General features: G+C 45.0%; 1 protein-coding gene across 2 annotated transcripts in view; it reads left to right on the top strand.

Moving 5' to 3' along the window:
• GRK3 (G protein-coupled receptor kinase 3) overlaps positions 1 to 16291 on the top strand; it is a 56757-nt gene that overhangs the window by 23357 nt on the left and 17109 nt on the right. For both annotated transcript variants that reach the window (XM_039724407.1, XM_039724408.1), the window contains 7 exons: positions 3968 to 4041; positions 6496 to 6597; positions 7407 to 7481; positions 8358 to 8419; positions 9403 to 9454; positions 10068 to 10159; positions 12593 to 12692. In XM_039724407.1, coding sequence (XP_039580341.1) covers positions 3968 to 4041; positions 6496 to 6597; positions 7407 to 7481; positions 8358 to 8419; positions 9403 to 9454; positions 10068 to 10159; positions 12593 to 12692 — 557 coding nt within the window. The remainder of the gene's footprint in view (positions 1 to 3967; positions 4042 to 6495; positions 6598 to 7406; positions 7482 to 8357; positions 8420 to 9402; positions 9455 to 10067; positions 10160 to 12592; positions 12693 to 16291) is intronic.

The raw sequence follows: 16291 nt of genomic DNA, 5'->3' as shown, positions 1-16291 counted from the left end.
CACAGCTGTGCTGTAATGTCACTGTGGTGTGGTGGCTGAGCTTTGTTCTACATAAGAGACATTCCTGAGGAGGAGATGCCCCAGAATCCCAAAATAATTTGGGTCAGGAAATTCTTCCCAGAACCATTGAGTCCAACCTGTGCGAAATCACGACCGTGTCACCACTGAGTGCCACATCCAGCCTTCCTTGGACTCCTCCAGGGGTGGGGACTCTGAACCCCCCGGGCAGCCCCTGACCACCCTTTCTGGGAAGAAATTCCTCCTGGTTTCCAACCTGACCCTCCCTTGGTGCAGTGTGCTGCCAGGGAGGTGCAGAGAGCAGGAGGTGAGACGTCCCTCCAGCCATGGCTTCCTGCTGTTATCCGAGTTCACCAAGCTACAAAGATCACGAGAGACATCTTGGAGTGACTGAGATTGGACACCTTCAAGTGTCCTGAGCAGGGACAGAGCCTGTGTTGCAGGCTCACATTCCCATCCCACGTTCCCAAAGCTTTTCCTGCCCGGGAGCCCTTGGCCGGGAAAGGAGCCCGTGTCTGGTGCAGATGTCACTGCTGCTTTGTTTGTCAGGGTTCTGTATTTATACACAGCACGTTTCGGGAGGATTTGGAAACAGCTTGATATTTTTGTTCTCTAATTTGCTATTTTGCCTACTAGAAAGAGGCTACATCAGCGTTTTGGACCATGTTCAGGCCCGCTGTAAATAGATGCAGCTTCCTTTCAATCAGTGACATTGTGAATGCTGGTATCGGGGCTAAACGTGGCTATTTTTAGCTCTGCTCTCTCACCTAGTCACTCCTGTTTGCTTTAATAAGATTTTTATTTACTTCTGTTAAAAGGTTACTTGAATCAGATGCTCATAAAATTCCAGTTAGAATTAGATAAGTCATTTTCTCCGAGTGTTTCATGATGGAGTTCCTCGTTGTTGTTCTGTTTTATTTTATTTATTATTCCATGCTCTCAGCTAACTGACAGGGATGAAGAGGTGGTGCTGTGGCTGCAGGTGACCTTTAGACTGCTGGAGGAGGCAGAGGACAGTGCTGGCCCCTGTGGCTGCTGCCCTGGGGGGACATTGGCAGGGCCACAGACAGGAAAATGCCACGGAAGTGGAAAAGGAGAAGGCGGCTTTAATCCTGCTGAGTGGCCCTAGTGAGGCCACTCTGGGCTGTGGTGTTCAGTTCTATCTCCACTGTTCAAGAAAGACAAGGAGCTCCTGGAAAGGGTCCAGTGGAGGTCACAAACATGATGAGGGGTCTGGAGTGTGTGGCTGGTCACCAGCAGCATTTGTGTTCTTTGACTGTGGGAAGGGCTGAATTGGAGACAAAAACCAGGGGTGGGGTGATGCTGTTGATTAGAGTCAGGATTTCATGCAAAATTCTTGTGGTCATGCTGGAAAACCACAATTATTTGAAATAAATACTGAAGTAAACATTCAGGTTCTGTTTTAAAGAGATGGGTTAACTTGGTTCCCCTCCTTGTGCCCTCCAAGCTTGGACAGGGACCTTGTCCAGCTGGGGATGAGCTGTGTGAGTACCTGGTTGTGGGTGAGCTGCCTGACCTGAATCTGCTCTCCCCACCAGCCCATCCCTTCCTGTTTGTGAGCCTCTGATGAGCACTGCAAACCTCAAAGGTGGCCTTCATCCCTCCTTGAAAGACATTTTGCCATGGTAATTAGAGTCAGTGCAATTCATGGCACTTGGCAAATTTGTCTTGGGATTATCCATACAAAGCTAAAGGGGAAAATGGTTGTCCAGAGGCTGAGAGCCCAGAGGAGCTGGGTGCTGCCTCACACTCTGTGTGTGTATTATTGATATCATCCATCACTTTGGTGTTGCAGAAGAATCTCTTAAAAAATATTTTTCCTTTCCCTTAACAACCAGTGATCTGGTTGTTGCAGAAATTATATAGTTATAGCAGAAGGAATCTTTAAAGCCAAAGCTGTCAGCATCTTTATTTCATAAATAATTGCTGGTTCTTTTTAGCTGTTACTTAACGCTATCATTTTATTAATTCCTGCTTTCTGTTCCTGGGCTTATTTTTCTGTGTGCTGTTCACTGTGCTTATTGTGCTCCTCGTCAGCTCCCCCTGAACTTCTTAAAACTCCTGTCACTTACTCAATGCTGCATCTGTCACTTCGTTGTGCCATTATGTGAGAGCTGCAGTTTCTGGCTGATCATTTTTCACTCAATCCAGGAGCAGCAGCAAAGGAGGAGATTTCCTTTGTGCTGCAGGGGAAGTGCAGGGTCTGTTGATAGAATGGGAGGTTGAAACAGAAACAATTCCAGTCTGGGGAGCATTATGGTCTAACTGGATTTGTCTGAATTACAGAATCACTGAATGGTTTGGCTTGGAGGGGACCTTAAAGATCATCCATGGTAGGATGGGTAGGAGCACCTTCTGCTATCCCAGGCTGCTCCAAGCCCTGTCCAACCTGGCCTTGGACACTTCCAGGGATGGGGCAGCCACAGCTTCTCTGGGAACCTGTGCCAGGGCCTCCCCACCCTCACAGGGAATGATTTCTTCCATATACCTCACCTAAATTTCCCTTTCAGTCTGAAGCCGTTCCCCCTTGTCCTGTCACTCCAGTTCCTGATGCAAAATCCCTCTCCAGCTTCTTTGTAGCCCCTTCAGATCCTGGAATGTGCTGTGAGGTCCCTACCCAACCTTCTCTTCCCCAGGCTGGGCAGCCTCAGCTCTCAGTCTGTATATTTTGGGTGTATTTGGGTTTTTGCAGTGCAGTGCCAAGGGGCCTCAGGGAGGAGCAGCCCGTGTCCTGTGGCTGCATAAGCCTCTGATTGTTCCCTGTGCCATGGGCTTGGGAACCTCATCTTTCTCTGCCATAATTAAATTTAAAAAGTTTGGAAAATACTGAGCCAGGCTGGAATGTTTGGCGTGGCCCTGCTGGAAATGTGTGTTGGTATATTTTCACACTCCTCCCACAGTTGTCTTTGTGGTTTATTGTTGTGTTTTTTTGTTGTTTGTGGGTTTTTTTGGGCACCAGCCAGGAGCTGGGACCAGGCCAGGGATTTTTCTTTCACTGCATTCAGAGCTGTTTGTGCCACTCTTCAGTCTCTTAATTACCCAATCTTTGGTTCATTGTCCTAGAAAAGTTCAGTCCATTCAGCAGGATTCTGCTCCATGCTGCTGCTGGTTCCGTCATGTGGGAAATAAGGAATTTGAATCAGCTCCCAAAATTTCACTTTTTGTCCTCAAAAAGCCAAGCTGGCAGGGAGAGGTGGAGGTGCACGGTCTGGCTGAGGAGGTGGGGGACTTTGGGTGGGTTTGGCACTGATGGGGACATTTGTGACACAGATTGCTGTGTGAAATTCCAGGGTAGCAGGTGCCAGCTCAGAGGCAGGGAAAGACAGAGAGCTTCCATGGGATGAGGCTGGTGACAGTGCATTAAAATGCTCCTAATGGAAGATTCTCATCTGCAGCCTGCCGGGGTCATGCTCTAAATTACTTGCAAAGGAACTGTAAAGACCCTGATGTAATTTATTGAGCAATAAAACCCATTAGAGGTAACATGAACCGGTAATTCTGAAACGCGAGTGCAGAAGAGGTTGTGCTTCATCAGTGAAATGTAGGTAAATCTCTTGCAAAAAAAAAAAACAAAAAAAAACCAAAACGTGAATAGTGTCTAGTTTTCACTGGGAAAAAAAAAAAAGAGAATAAGAAAATATGGTCTGTGAAGAGGAACAGGATATTTTGGTGCATTATGGAAATGCCTGATAAAATCCTCAGCAGGTGGAAGCAGTAATGGGCTTAATACACCTGTGGGAGGTGAGGCAGGCTTGGGATCCTTTTGTGCTGGAAATGAAGAGCTGGAGTCAGAATCCTAAACCTTGGCAATTGGGGATGCTCACACAGGTTTACACACCCCGTGGTGCAACTCAGGTGGTTTCATGAGCCTTTTTACAAGTGTAATGAGACACGTTTTTTTCTGATTTTTTTCTGTTTTTCTTTCCAGGATTTTTGCTCTTTAAAGACTATTGCATGAATGAGATCGATGAAGCTGTCCCTCAGCTGAAGTTCTATGAGGAGGTGAGTGCTGGTGATGGAGGTTTGGGGCTGTGCAGGGAGCGAGGCTGAGGGAGGCTCTCCTTCTCCTGCTCCATCAGGGAATGCTGAGAGGGAAGGAGAGGGAATCAAAGCAGCGTGGGCTGGTAGAAAAGGATCTGGGATGAAGCTGCTGGTGTTGGGGTGACACTGAAACCCTTCAGGTCCTTCCCAGCAGTTTTTCACCCATGGCAAAGGCAGCAGGGGGGGGATTGGGGAGGAATGAGGGGTGGGAGCTGCTCAGATGGTTCAGGAGCTGCTGTGGCAGAGGGGACACGAGAGGTGGCTTCAGATGGATGAGTTGTGTCCCTTGTCAGGAGATACCCAGTGAAGGAGCTGGCAGGCACTGTGCAGGGCACATCCCAAGGGATCAATAATTCCAAGGAATGCCCTGGCCCTCCCCAGCTTCTGCTGCTGCAGGGTCTGAGCTCCATGGCTCTATTCATTCATTCCCTGTTATATTTGTAACACTGAGTAAAGCCCCAGTGAATCCTGTCCCAGATGCTGATTTCATGGCCATCCTTGATGCTCAGGGTGAATTAGAGCTGGGGTAGCCTTGGCTGCTTCACTCGTGAGCTGAGAATTTAACCTTTTTCCTTGCTATCAGCACAAACAGCTGGTATCAATTTAGAGCTCAGTCCTCAGCAAGATTCCATTCCCCCACTCAGATCAGATACCTGCTGTCAATAAAGAATCTTTTTCTATCATTTCCATCTCTTTATACACTGAAGATATCACTGTCATAAGTAATCCGAAAAGGCCTGTTGTACCAGATTATTTAGCAAGATATTTTTGGCTGCCTCTTTATCTCTGAAACAATTCAAAATTGTATTTTTAGGTTATTAGCAAAATGTTGCCTCAAAAGAATTTCAGTGCTTTGTCATGTACTTCTGGAAAAATCCCATTAAAGATATTTAAAGAGAGGTTCATTGTGTTTTCCTCTGTGACATACCGGATCCAGGAGCTTTTCCTTTTTTTATATATTTGATTTACTTGCTGCATTTATTACACATAGAATAATCTGAGTACATTGCTACATTAAAAATTGCTTGATGTAGAAGAGTTCTGTACTCCAGGGATTTCATATCACTGCAGCTGGAGTCACGATCAGGCATTTAACAGGATGAGTGATTCATCCCGATTGGTTTCAGAAGGAAAAGAAAAGAAATTAAAAAGAAAAAGGGGGGAAAATGGGAAAAAAAATGGGAAAAAAAGAGCTTCTAAATACTTGAAAACAAATGCATTCTGATCCCAGTTTTTGAGGAGATCCTTTTGGTCTTTGGGGGACTCTGCTGAAACCCCTGAACACTGACTGGAGAGTTGGGTCCTTTAACAACCAAACATTGAGGGATAGGAGCTTGTGCTCAAATAAGACAATCAGCTATCCATCAGGCTTCCTCCTGTACTGCTAATTATTTTGTGTCATTGCATTAATTAAAAGTGTTTCTTGGGCAAAGACGTTTTGAGTCATTTTAATTATAAATTGGTATCAAGGGGGAAGCAGCACAGATGGCAGATCGGGGTGGGACTGGTGCCTTATCATGTCAGCAAACACGAGCAGTACAGCTAGAAAGATACTGACTTTAATTAATGTTCCACCTCCAGAGGTAGGTTGGTTCCAGTTTGTCTCTTGAGAACTGGACTCGATGATCTGGGAGGTGTTTTTCCCAACCTCAGCAATGCTGGGGTTGTGTGGCACAGAGCAGATCTGCTCACTGCCAGGGCTCTGGATCCCAGGGCTTCACAGGCTGATGCTGGAAGGTCCAGAAAGTCAGTGCTGAGTCTTTCCCCTTGCATGTTTTTTTACATTTTGTCACTTCTGGAAGAACTCTTTCCCTAAATATGCTCCAGAGGACCCTTGGACTGGGTGAAGATTTTGTTCTGGAACTGGTTGTCAGGATTTGTTCTGTAAATGAACTGTCTGAGATTGCTGTTTTTTCACCTGGAACACACTGATCACCTACAGCACACCTGAGGAAACTGGATGTATTTTGTAAAACTGTCTTTTAGCCACCTTTAGGTCTCAAATCCACAGTGTAGCTGAGCTATGTGAACATTTTGAAATGTGCCTTATATTCTTTCTTGGACATCTGTACAGGATGTGCTGTGATCAGGGAATTTTTGATTGGAAGGGCCTGTTGAGTCCCACTGTTCACTCAGCACTGCCAAGTCCACCCCTGAACATGTCCCCAGGTGCCACATCCAGTTAAATCCCTGCAGGAATGGGGACTGCACCAATTCCCTGGGCACCTGTACTGGGGCTGAAAAATTCCAATATTAAAGGGAAATCCCAGCCGTAACTGTGCTGTCACAGGTGATTTTCCATCAATAAAGAAAACAATCAAATAAAACAATCAAATAAAACTTCAGGTCAAGCCCTGTTTTGACCCAATGCGTGAGAAATCACAAGGAAGTGTGTGGTGTGTGCTTGTGCTGCAGATCAAGGAGTACGAGAAGCTGGACTCGGAGGAGGAGCGGCTGTCGCGGAGCCGGCAGATCTACGACACCTACATCATGAAGGAGCTGCTCTCCTGTTCCCACGTGGGTATCCTGCCCTTTCCCCCTGCCTGGCAGCAGGAATAGCTGCTGTTCCATCTGGGTTCCCCCTTTGAAATCCAGGGTCTGGGTTTGGCTGAATTCAGAATGTTGCTTTTTTTATTTTATTTTTATTTTTGAGGTGTAGAGGTTGGTGGCGTGCTGCAATTTTTATTAAACTTAGTGGACACAGAGGAAATATCAGGAGATTTTTCTGGTTTATGTTTCTTTAGACTAAATGTCTGTTTCCAAAAGGATGAAATAAATGCAGGGTGCATGTATAAAGATGTGACTAAAGTCACTGAAAATACACATTTCCTCCAGCTGAGTTTTGGGCCCATTGATCTGTTCTTAACAGTTTCATGTGCTCTCATCTCAAAGAAGGATTTGCAGGGTGTTGTATCCTGGTGATATCATGCTTTGGGTGGAGGGTTTAAGTTTTTCTTTTTTTTTTTCTTCCCCCAAAATGCATTATTTTATTAGTAAAAAGTTCATGTCTTCTTCTGGCTCTGGAGCTGTGTCTGTAAATGGGATTTTTCATGGATTTGTTAAAGGAGGATCATCACCCCCTTTGATTTTTACCTTCCTCCTCCTCATACTCCCCTCTCCTGCCTTTCTGCTTCAGAATAATCCTGTTACTGGATCATTCTGCACGTTTCACACAATATTCACTGTCACATACCTGTGGGAGGCCCTATTGATTCCCCTTGGGGTCGGTGTTTCCATGTGGGGAAAAAGAACAACAGTGCTCTGACCTGAAATGAAACTCCTGACAGTTCCAACTGTTTGAAATCTTCCTTTTTCTTTTCCAAAAGCCTTTCTCAAAACAAGCTGTAGATCATGTACAAACACATTTAGCCAAGAAACAAGTGCCAGCCAGCCTTTTCCAGGTGAGCTTTCACAGTCTGAGCATTCAGCTTCTCTGACAGAAAGTGACTGTTTAGATACTCTTTAAAGAAACATAATAAATGGGACTGGTGCATATTCTGTGCTTTAAGTGGGATTGAAATGCTTTTCCAAGTCAAAATTACAATTTACTCTTCTTACTATAATATTTTCAAGAACATTTAGAAAAGCAAACTATACCTTAGTGTGCGAGCAGAAGAGTTTTTATAGTTGTGTAATTTTGAGCCATTAAATGATTTAGAGTAAATCACTTTCCATCAGGAAGATGCTCATCCTGTCAGGGTGAACTGAGCAATGGAGAAATAATCTTATCCATCATGGGGGTGTTTGTAAGCTTAAGTGTCTTTTATCTAAATCTGATGTATTTTTATGTGCTGAAAAAAAATGTGGAGGTTGCCCCTGCCTGATGTCTTTGTGCTCCTGAGCTGTTCTGGCTGTTGGAAATTGGTGATTGCAGTGCTGGGGGTGTCTCAGCACTACCTTGAGAGGAGGTTGGGCCCTGGCACACCCAGGGGAGGGATTTCCCTGGAAAAAGTCACCTGTGATTTCAAGGTGCTGATCTCTCAGCAGGGACAGAGAGGAGAGAAGCACCACAGAGATGAGTTTTGGGAGGTTTGGGTTCCACAGGGGTGACAATTTATTGGTAAAATACATTTGAAAGAAGAATTTTTTGCCCTCACACCCCTTAAGGTTTTCTAGCTCATGAAAGTATTTTGTGGTTGACTTCAGGGCACCTGCTCAGATTCCTAAAGCCAAATAAAGTTAAAATGCTTTGTTGAGGCTTCTGTGTAATGGATAGGATTGAAAAAAGACTTTTATTGTCTGCTTAAATACTAATTGTGTTTCCTCACCCCTTTTAGCCATATATAGAAGAAATTTGTGATAGTCTCCGAGGAAAAATATTTCAAAAATTTATGGAAAGGTATGAACACGGAATATTACCTGAATTATCTGCCTGCTGTGGTGGGGAGCCAGGTCCTTTCAGTACTGCTGTAAATAAGGCTAAAAATGTGTATTAATGCACGATTAATGAAATTAACCCAGCTTTGTGGGAAATCCTGATCAGAGTCAGGATGTGTGAGTGGAGCAGCTGGAAAGCTCAGGGATTTCTCAGTCAGGGCACACAGTGGTTGGAGTTTGGGCTGAGAAAAGGCAGAACTGGGGTTTTGGGGGTATTCTGTGTAATAAAGAATTGAAGGCACAGGTCTGGCTCAGCAGAGCAGCCCTTTCCTGCTCCTGTGTCTGGCTCTGCAAAGCTCAGCTGCCACCCAGCAACAACCCAAATCCATTTTCCAAACTGGTTTGGTGACATTCTGTGATAATTATAAAAATGCTTCCATAAAGCTGTTATTTCTTACTTTGAAAATAAATACTTAATTATTCATGTAGGAATAAGCAACTATTTTATTATTTTTTTCCCAAAGCCTGTGGTATTGCTGATGTCTTCCCTATTTTAAGATAAAATGAGTTTAAAATGTTCCTTGGAGTATAGGGAGGTTCATTAACATAAATCGAGCTGCCTGTGTTTTTTTATAATTATCTTTCTCTTGGTGTAATTTAAATGTTTGTTAGTTCCAAACATAGTTGTTTAAATATTGAAAACCATCTTTGAATGATTGAAAACCGTGCAAGAGAGCTGTGGGGACACACTGAGCACTTCCAGGGATAAGGTTATCTGCTCTCTTTCTCTCCCAAGGATGTGGAACATGGAGTGTGCTCTGCCTGGGAATTGTTTTTCTTGGTGGGGGTAAGATTACAGTTGGTGAAAGGAAGGCTGTCATTTATTAAATACCACCCCACGCCCTAGCTCAGACTAGATTTTAAATATCAGAGTCTTGACATTTCCTGTAATACTCTACACAATAGTCTCAGACAACTTTTAAACTTTTTTTTTCTCTTTTGCAGTGACAAGTTTACTAGATTTTGTCAATGGAAAAATGTAGAGCTAAATATTCATGTAAGTACTTACAAGTATATTTATCTTGTCAGAGGCTGATACAGGAAAGAGAATGTTCAGTTTTGAATCCTGCTCTGCAAAGGCCTCATTAAGGAGGGTGGTGGATGTCACTGCTCTGCTATTCTTAGGCACAGCCCTGATGATTCCTGTCTGGACGTCCCCTCTGCCTTCCTCAGCTAATAGAATTTTGATTTTTTAATGGCTGAAAGAGCTGAAGTGCCAGAATTGCTGCTCTTCACCAGCCCAAATCCCTGTCCACCTCCCTTTCCCACTCCAGTCTGTGATCCCAGCACCCTCTGAGCCCCTTCCCTTGGCCTCAGCTTTTGTTCCTCTTCACTTCTGTGTGACAACTTGGGCTGCAAAAATAGCCGAGTGAGACTGGCAGATTTTGGGAGCAGCAGCCTCATTCCCCTTGGTGCTACTTCACACTGTAGTGCTTCCAAGTACATGGAAATATCAACAATAAGGGGCTCCTTTTCCAACACAGTAAATGCTCTTGAATTACAGTTGAGGATCTCAGCACATTCATGGATCATTTAGATGTTTTCACAGTAAGTTTTTTAATGCTGGAAAAATGAAGGTTTTGTTTTGTTGTTTCTGTTTGCATTTGCAGCTGACCATGAATGATTTTAGTGTACATAGAATAATAGGAAGAGGGGGATTTGGTGAAGTGTACGGCTGCAGAAAAGCAGACACTGGAAAAATGTGAGTATCACCCACTCTGTGGCAGATTGTAAACTCTGGACTAGTGAGGAAATCCTTCCAGTCATTTCTTAGGAAATCACTGGGAAGCAGCATCACGTTGCTGTAAAGTTCTTTGTGGTGAAGTTTTATCCCCAGAATTCTGATTCCTGGCTCACTCAGTGGATCCTGTTCCATGCCAGGCAGGGGCTCAGTGTCACACAGCTCCTGGGCACCTGGAAATGTTCTGTCAAAAACAGAGGAAGATGCAAATGTGTGCTCCAACAATTCCCTGGATCAGAGGATATTCCTGTGGAACCCCTGGTGGCTGCTCAGGTGTCACCTGCTCCAGGTGGAGCTGCAGGAACCTGTCCCCAAATCTGGGCAGTCAGGGCTGTGCCAGAGCCCATTCCCAGTGTGCTGCTCCCAGTTTGGGGAATTCCATCAGTGCCTGCCCCATGTGTGGTGAAAGCAGAGATGCCTGCTGCCATTTGGAAGGGAATATCCCACTGCTGCACTTGTGCTTCCCAGAGCTCTCCGTGGGAGCTCCAGGGTCAGCCCTGGGTGGTTTTTATTCTTTCTGTGATCTTACCATTCACACACCTCCCCTGATCATCAGATTTCCATTTCTAGGCCTCATGGTCCCAGTGTGTTCTGATTGAACATCTGGGCATGGATTTAACCAGTTGTTCTCAATATCAATCCATTTCTGTATTTACACCCCAGCCTTTCATCTTGCTTTTCTCCTAACAATTTTAGCCCACAGCCCATCCTTAAACATTTCCCTTCCAAGTGAGCAGGGCATGTGTGAGGTGCCCTGTGTCTGGCTCCTCTGGCATTTATGTGTGCCTGACATCCTTGATAATAATAAACTTCTGACTCTTAACAAGTGGAAGACATCTTAATGCTGCTATTATTATATTCAGTATTTCTGCAATGACTTCAGGTATTTATATTAATACTCTTACTAACAACGCTGGCTTTATTCTTGCTTTGGTACTTTTTGTCCATGTACAGTTCATTCATTTGCCCATGTACAAAAATAAACATTTTATTTAGCTTGGGGCACGCTCAGCAGGCAGTTCTCAGAGTCCCAGGCATCTCCATGTCTGAGCAGGGCTCTGGCAGGAGGTGGATAAACCCTTGGGAAGTGAGAAGGACAGGCAAAGTGAAGCAAAGGACAGGTTTTATTAGATGTAAATAGAGCAAAGGGAAGCAAAATGTGTGAAAACAACTTTCTTTTTCAAATACGAAGCAAAACTTAAGCTGAGGGGTAGAGGTTTGGTTTAGTTCTTTCTAGATCCAAACCTGTGTGCCCATCCCTAACCCAGCTCCCATCCCCTCTAGGCTGCCTCTGCTGCACTTAGAGCCTGTGACTTGATTTGGGACAGGTTCCCAGAGAAGCTGGGGCTGTCCCATCCCTGGAAGTGTCCCAGGCCAGGCTGGATGGGGCTTGGAGCAGCCTGGGATAGTGGAAGGTGTCCCAGCCCATGAATTTAAGGTCCCTTCCCACCCAAACCATTCTGTGATTTCCCTCAGCCTTGGGCACCCCCAGTGCCTCTCTCTGGTCAGGGCAGGGTCAGGGGTTATTTTTACTCACCCTTCACAGACTCCTCAGGGAACACATGAATATATTCCCAGTCTGGAAGCTTAAAATTCACCCTCACTCCCCCACTCCCAACACATTGATGGATGTCAGGAATGACGTGGCTGTTTTTGGGAACTGGAGCTCCCAAAAGGTGAGGCTCTGGGGCTGGGTGGGGATGGGCATTGAAGCACTGCTGTCATGTGGTGATTTCCTAAAAATCCATGAGTGCCCATGCCCAGGAGTCTTCTGTGGAGGAGCACACGTGTCCTTCTCACTGATGTCTATTAATGAACTCACCCAACAGCTTGGAAAAATACCCAGCCTGGATCATATCCTCCTGTGGTTGGTGGTTGTTAGGGTAACATCCTTTGTGAGCAAAATTTTATTAATTTGTGTAGCACAGATGGTAGGAGACTAAAAAAGCTTTCTTGTGTGTATCTGACTTTTTTCTGAGTGGAAAGAAAATTAAGGAGAAAAAAAATATATAAAACTCAGCATGTGTTCAAGATATTGCTTTCTTGATAGAGTTGAAACTGTTGGAATTAAATGGTACCATAACAGAGTTTCTGTTATTTAATTCCTAAGGCAGATCCTTGCTTGTAGGTATGAGAAAATGAATATATGTTGTGTAATTCCTATCTCACTGCGATGGTTTGGACATGGAATTATTTGTTAAAGCACATTTCTCTGTCAGGAGGCTTCTGCTGGAAATGTGTTAATTCTGGGACATTTTGGAGGTTTTTAGTCCTGGGTTTAAGTCTTTCAGGAGCTTGCTTACAGGATCCTGTGAATGTGCATGGCCTGGCTGCCAGTGAATAGTCCTGACAGAGGAGATCTTTGGTGCTTTTGCTGATTTTTTTTTTTTTCAGGTATGCAATGAAATGTTTAGATAAGAAGAGAATCAAGATGAAGCAAGGAGAAACATTAGCCTTAAATGAAAGAATTATGCTGTCTCTTGTCAGTACAGGAGTAAGTATCACTATGTTATTCTTTCTTCCTTCCATATAATATAAAATCTGTTACATATAATGCATATTCCATCAATTCCCTTATGTGACATGCAAAAATTAACCTCCACTGGAGCCTCCCCCTGATTCTTGCAATGTGTCTGAAATGAGAAGGGAAAAACCAAACTTGCTTGATCAGTTTGGGTCCTACAGAATGAGCATCTTTGCTGCAGAGGCTTGAGGGGGTGCCCATTTCTGAGGTAATTCATCCTCCCACTCTTCTGACGTTTTAAATATCCATTTTAAAGTATTTTTGTTTGAAACTTTTCCAAAACACGATTCTGTCTTGTAAAAAAGAAATTTTTTCTCTATAGTTAGATAGTACTTTGGTGGGATCTAAAGTGCTCCTGCAGACAAAACTCCAGTTCATCTTCCCTTTCCTGTTACTCTGATATCCAGTTTTTCCCTTTTTGTTTTCTGTGTACTGTAGCTGAGTCAAGGTGTGCTGTTGTATTTGCAGTGACCCTCGTGGCAGGAAGGAATGATGAATCTGACTCTGTGTTCTCAGAAGGCTAATTTATTATTTTATTATACTATGTTATATTAAAGAATACCATACTAACTATGCTAAAGAATGCAGAAAGGATACTTACAGAATGCTAAAAAGATAATAATGAAAACTTGTGACTCTTTCCAGAGTCTCAACACAGCTTGGCAGTGATTGGCCAATGAGTGAAAATAACTCACTCCAGTGAAACAATCACCTGTAGGTAAACAATCCACATGAGCAAAACACAGGAGAAACAAATGAGATAAAATTGTTTTGCTTTTCTCTGAGGCTTCTCAGCTTTGCAGGAGAAAAATCCTGGGCGAAGGGATTTTTCCAGAGAATGTGAATGCCACAGTGTACCAAGCCATCTGTTCTATTTATAAATTGGATTAAAATGAGACGAATTAAAATCTGAAGCTGAAACCATCACTGGTGTGTGCAAAAAGCCAGCAGCTGCCTGGTGCTGGCTGCCCAGCCCTGGGGTCGCTGGCTGGTGGCTCAGAGCAGTGCCAGGCAGGACGGGAGGTGGCTGTGCCCTCCTTGCAGTGACACCGAGGTTGCCATGGCTACGGGTGATGCTGGCAGGAAGGTTCACTCCCCTCACCTCGTGGTGCATGAATTAAACACTCAGTGTGGGAGCACAGCCCCCGTGCCCACAGACGCGGGGGGATGAGGATGAGGATGAGGAGGAATTGTGTGTGGTTTTGTGCAAGGGCTGTGCAGAGAGCAGCATTCCCTGGTGGCACAGAGCAGTGGCCTTTGTCCTGTGACACCAGGGCTGTCCCCAGACATCAGGGGATCTTCTCTGTGGGACAGACCTTGAAGATCCTCAAATCCAGGCGTTATCCCCACCCTGCCATGGCCACCACTAAGCCAAGGAGAGCTTCCAGTGCCTAAAGGGGCTCCAGGAGAGCTGGAGAGGAGCTTGGGACAAAGGAGATTGGCTTCCCACTGCCAGAGGGCAGAGTTAGATGGGATATTAGGAAGGAATTATTCCCATGAGGGGGGGAGGCCCTGGCACAAGGTGCCCAGAGAAGCTGTGGCTGCCCCATCCCTCAAATGTCCCAGGCCAGGTTGGATGGGGCTTGGAACAGCCTGGGATAGTGGAAAGTGTCCCTGCCTTGCAGGGGTGGAACTGGATGAACTTGAAGGTCCCTTCCAGCCCAAACTGTTCTGGGATCTGGGATTTATCCCTTCAGGCTTTTTGATCAAGTTACCTGTTTTCACCAGAGATAAGTTGTGGTTTGTCCAGGTGTGTCAGGATTCCTGAAAACCAGTGGGGAGTGGGTCTGTAGTAGAGACTAGACAAGAAATCGAGGCAAATGAGTAATAATGGTCCCATTAACTTTAATTTGTGATTCTGTGGCTCCAGCACTGAATGTGAATTTGCATGTCTAGAGATTCCAAGAGAAAATAGTTCAGGAGCAGCTGGTGGAGGCAGTTTTCTCACAGGCCAGCACACGGTGAGGCTTTAAGCAGGGGCAGCAGCAGGAGGAAACATTTGTTTCTTTTGTTAAGGATTATCAGCTCGTTAGAGTGACATTTCTTTCAGATCCTCAGAAATCTGAAGGGCTTTGAAGAGAGGTTTTGTAACAAAGTGCTGCTCATTCAGGTCAGGTACACCTGGGCAGGAGAAGCTGGAGCACTTGGAATATGCAGAATGAGATTGGTTTGAAGGTGCTGGAATAAGAGAATTCCTTCAGTCCCTGAACAGAAGCTGGGAGGCTGCAGTGGCTCGTGGTGTGCCCAGGGACAGTTCTGCACTGCCCAGAGCAGAGTGGAACTGGGAAATCCATCACAGTACAATTAGTCATTTAACTGGGAATCCAGATGTCTCTGCAAAAAATGCATAATAACAGCTGTGCAGATGACACAGCTGGTTGTGTAATCAGCTCTGTTAATCCACCTCAAGCCCTGGCATTCCCCAGCACCCTGGAGCACGAGCTCCCATGCTGGAGTTGGTCGTGGCTGTGTGATGAGAGCAGCTTTCCATGGGTTTAGAGAGAGCAGCAATTTCCAGTGGGGTCAGGAGTACAACAGAGCATCTGGAGCCTCTTGGATGGTCCTGGTGGCACCAAATTTGGCTCTGCAGGGCTCGGTCTCTGTCGGCGCCTTTGCTGTGTCACTGTGGTGTAACGGGGACAAACTGTCACTGAGCTTTGTGTTTCCTCTTCTGGAAGACACAGGCCCCATCTTCCCCTCCCACAGGCTGGGAAGGCGTTGTGAAATCCTTGGAAGGTCACAGAGTAGGGAAAAGATTTTACTTTCTGTTAAAACAAAAAGATACTTCATTTCTGTAGTAGCCAATATTTGCCTGATTCCTGTTGAAAACTGGAACATGGAAATCACCAAGGTGGTGATGGACACTATGGAACCAGCCAGTCCCAAATTGCTTGTGGAAGGAATGGTTATTCCATGAATCTTTTCCTGAGGGTAGGAGGGGATCATTCCATCTGTGTTGCAAGACCAGGGGCTGTGCAGGGCTGTGCCTCCTCTCTGTTGTGGCTCCCAGTTTTTTCTTTCTAAAAAAACCTCAGCAGCTCAGCTGCCTTACCCAGATCTTCTTGAGATGATTTTACTGATGGCTGCAATCAAGATTTCCTCCAAGGGATGATAAATATAATCCCAGAATATCCTCACTTGGAGGGCCCTGCCCAGGACACCCCAGGAGATCAATAATCTGGCTTTTTGGAGCAGAACAGGTACTTGGTTGGTTTTCACTGTTTCAGGCACTGACACATCTTTGGTGACATGTCAGGACAGAGCTGCCCTCCAGTTAAACTGGGACACAGCTGCTCTGTGCTCTGCACACCTTTGTCCCCTGTTTGCTGTCACTTTGTGCCCCAAAGCTCAGTGCTTGGCTTTCAGGGAAGAGTCAAAAGCAAAGGTTTCCTCCTAGAGCACTTTTTAGTGTGCTAATGTCTTTAAAATATCACATTTCTACCTTTTTTTAAATGGTTGCTCTGATATTTTTTTTTCCTTCCACATGATTTATTGCCACAAATTTGACTTCAGCATTTCTCTGGATTCAATCCAAGATTGTTTGGATGTAAGGGACTCTTTCCAAACTG

This window comes from Passer montanus, unplaced genomic scaffold (assembly GCF_014805655.1).
Source record: "Passer montanus isolate IOZ18808 unplaced genomic scaffold, ASM1480565v1 scaffold53, whole genome shotgun sequence".
NCBI lineage: Eukaryota > Metazoa > Chordata > Aves > Passeriformes > Passeridae > Passer > Passer montanus.
The sequence above is the reverse complement of the archived record's forward strand: the minus strand, read 5'-3'. Positions and strand labels throughout refer to the sequence as shown.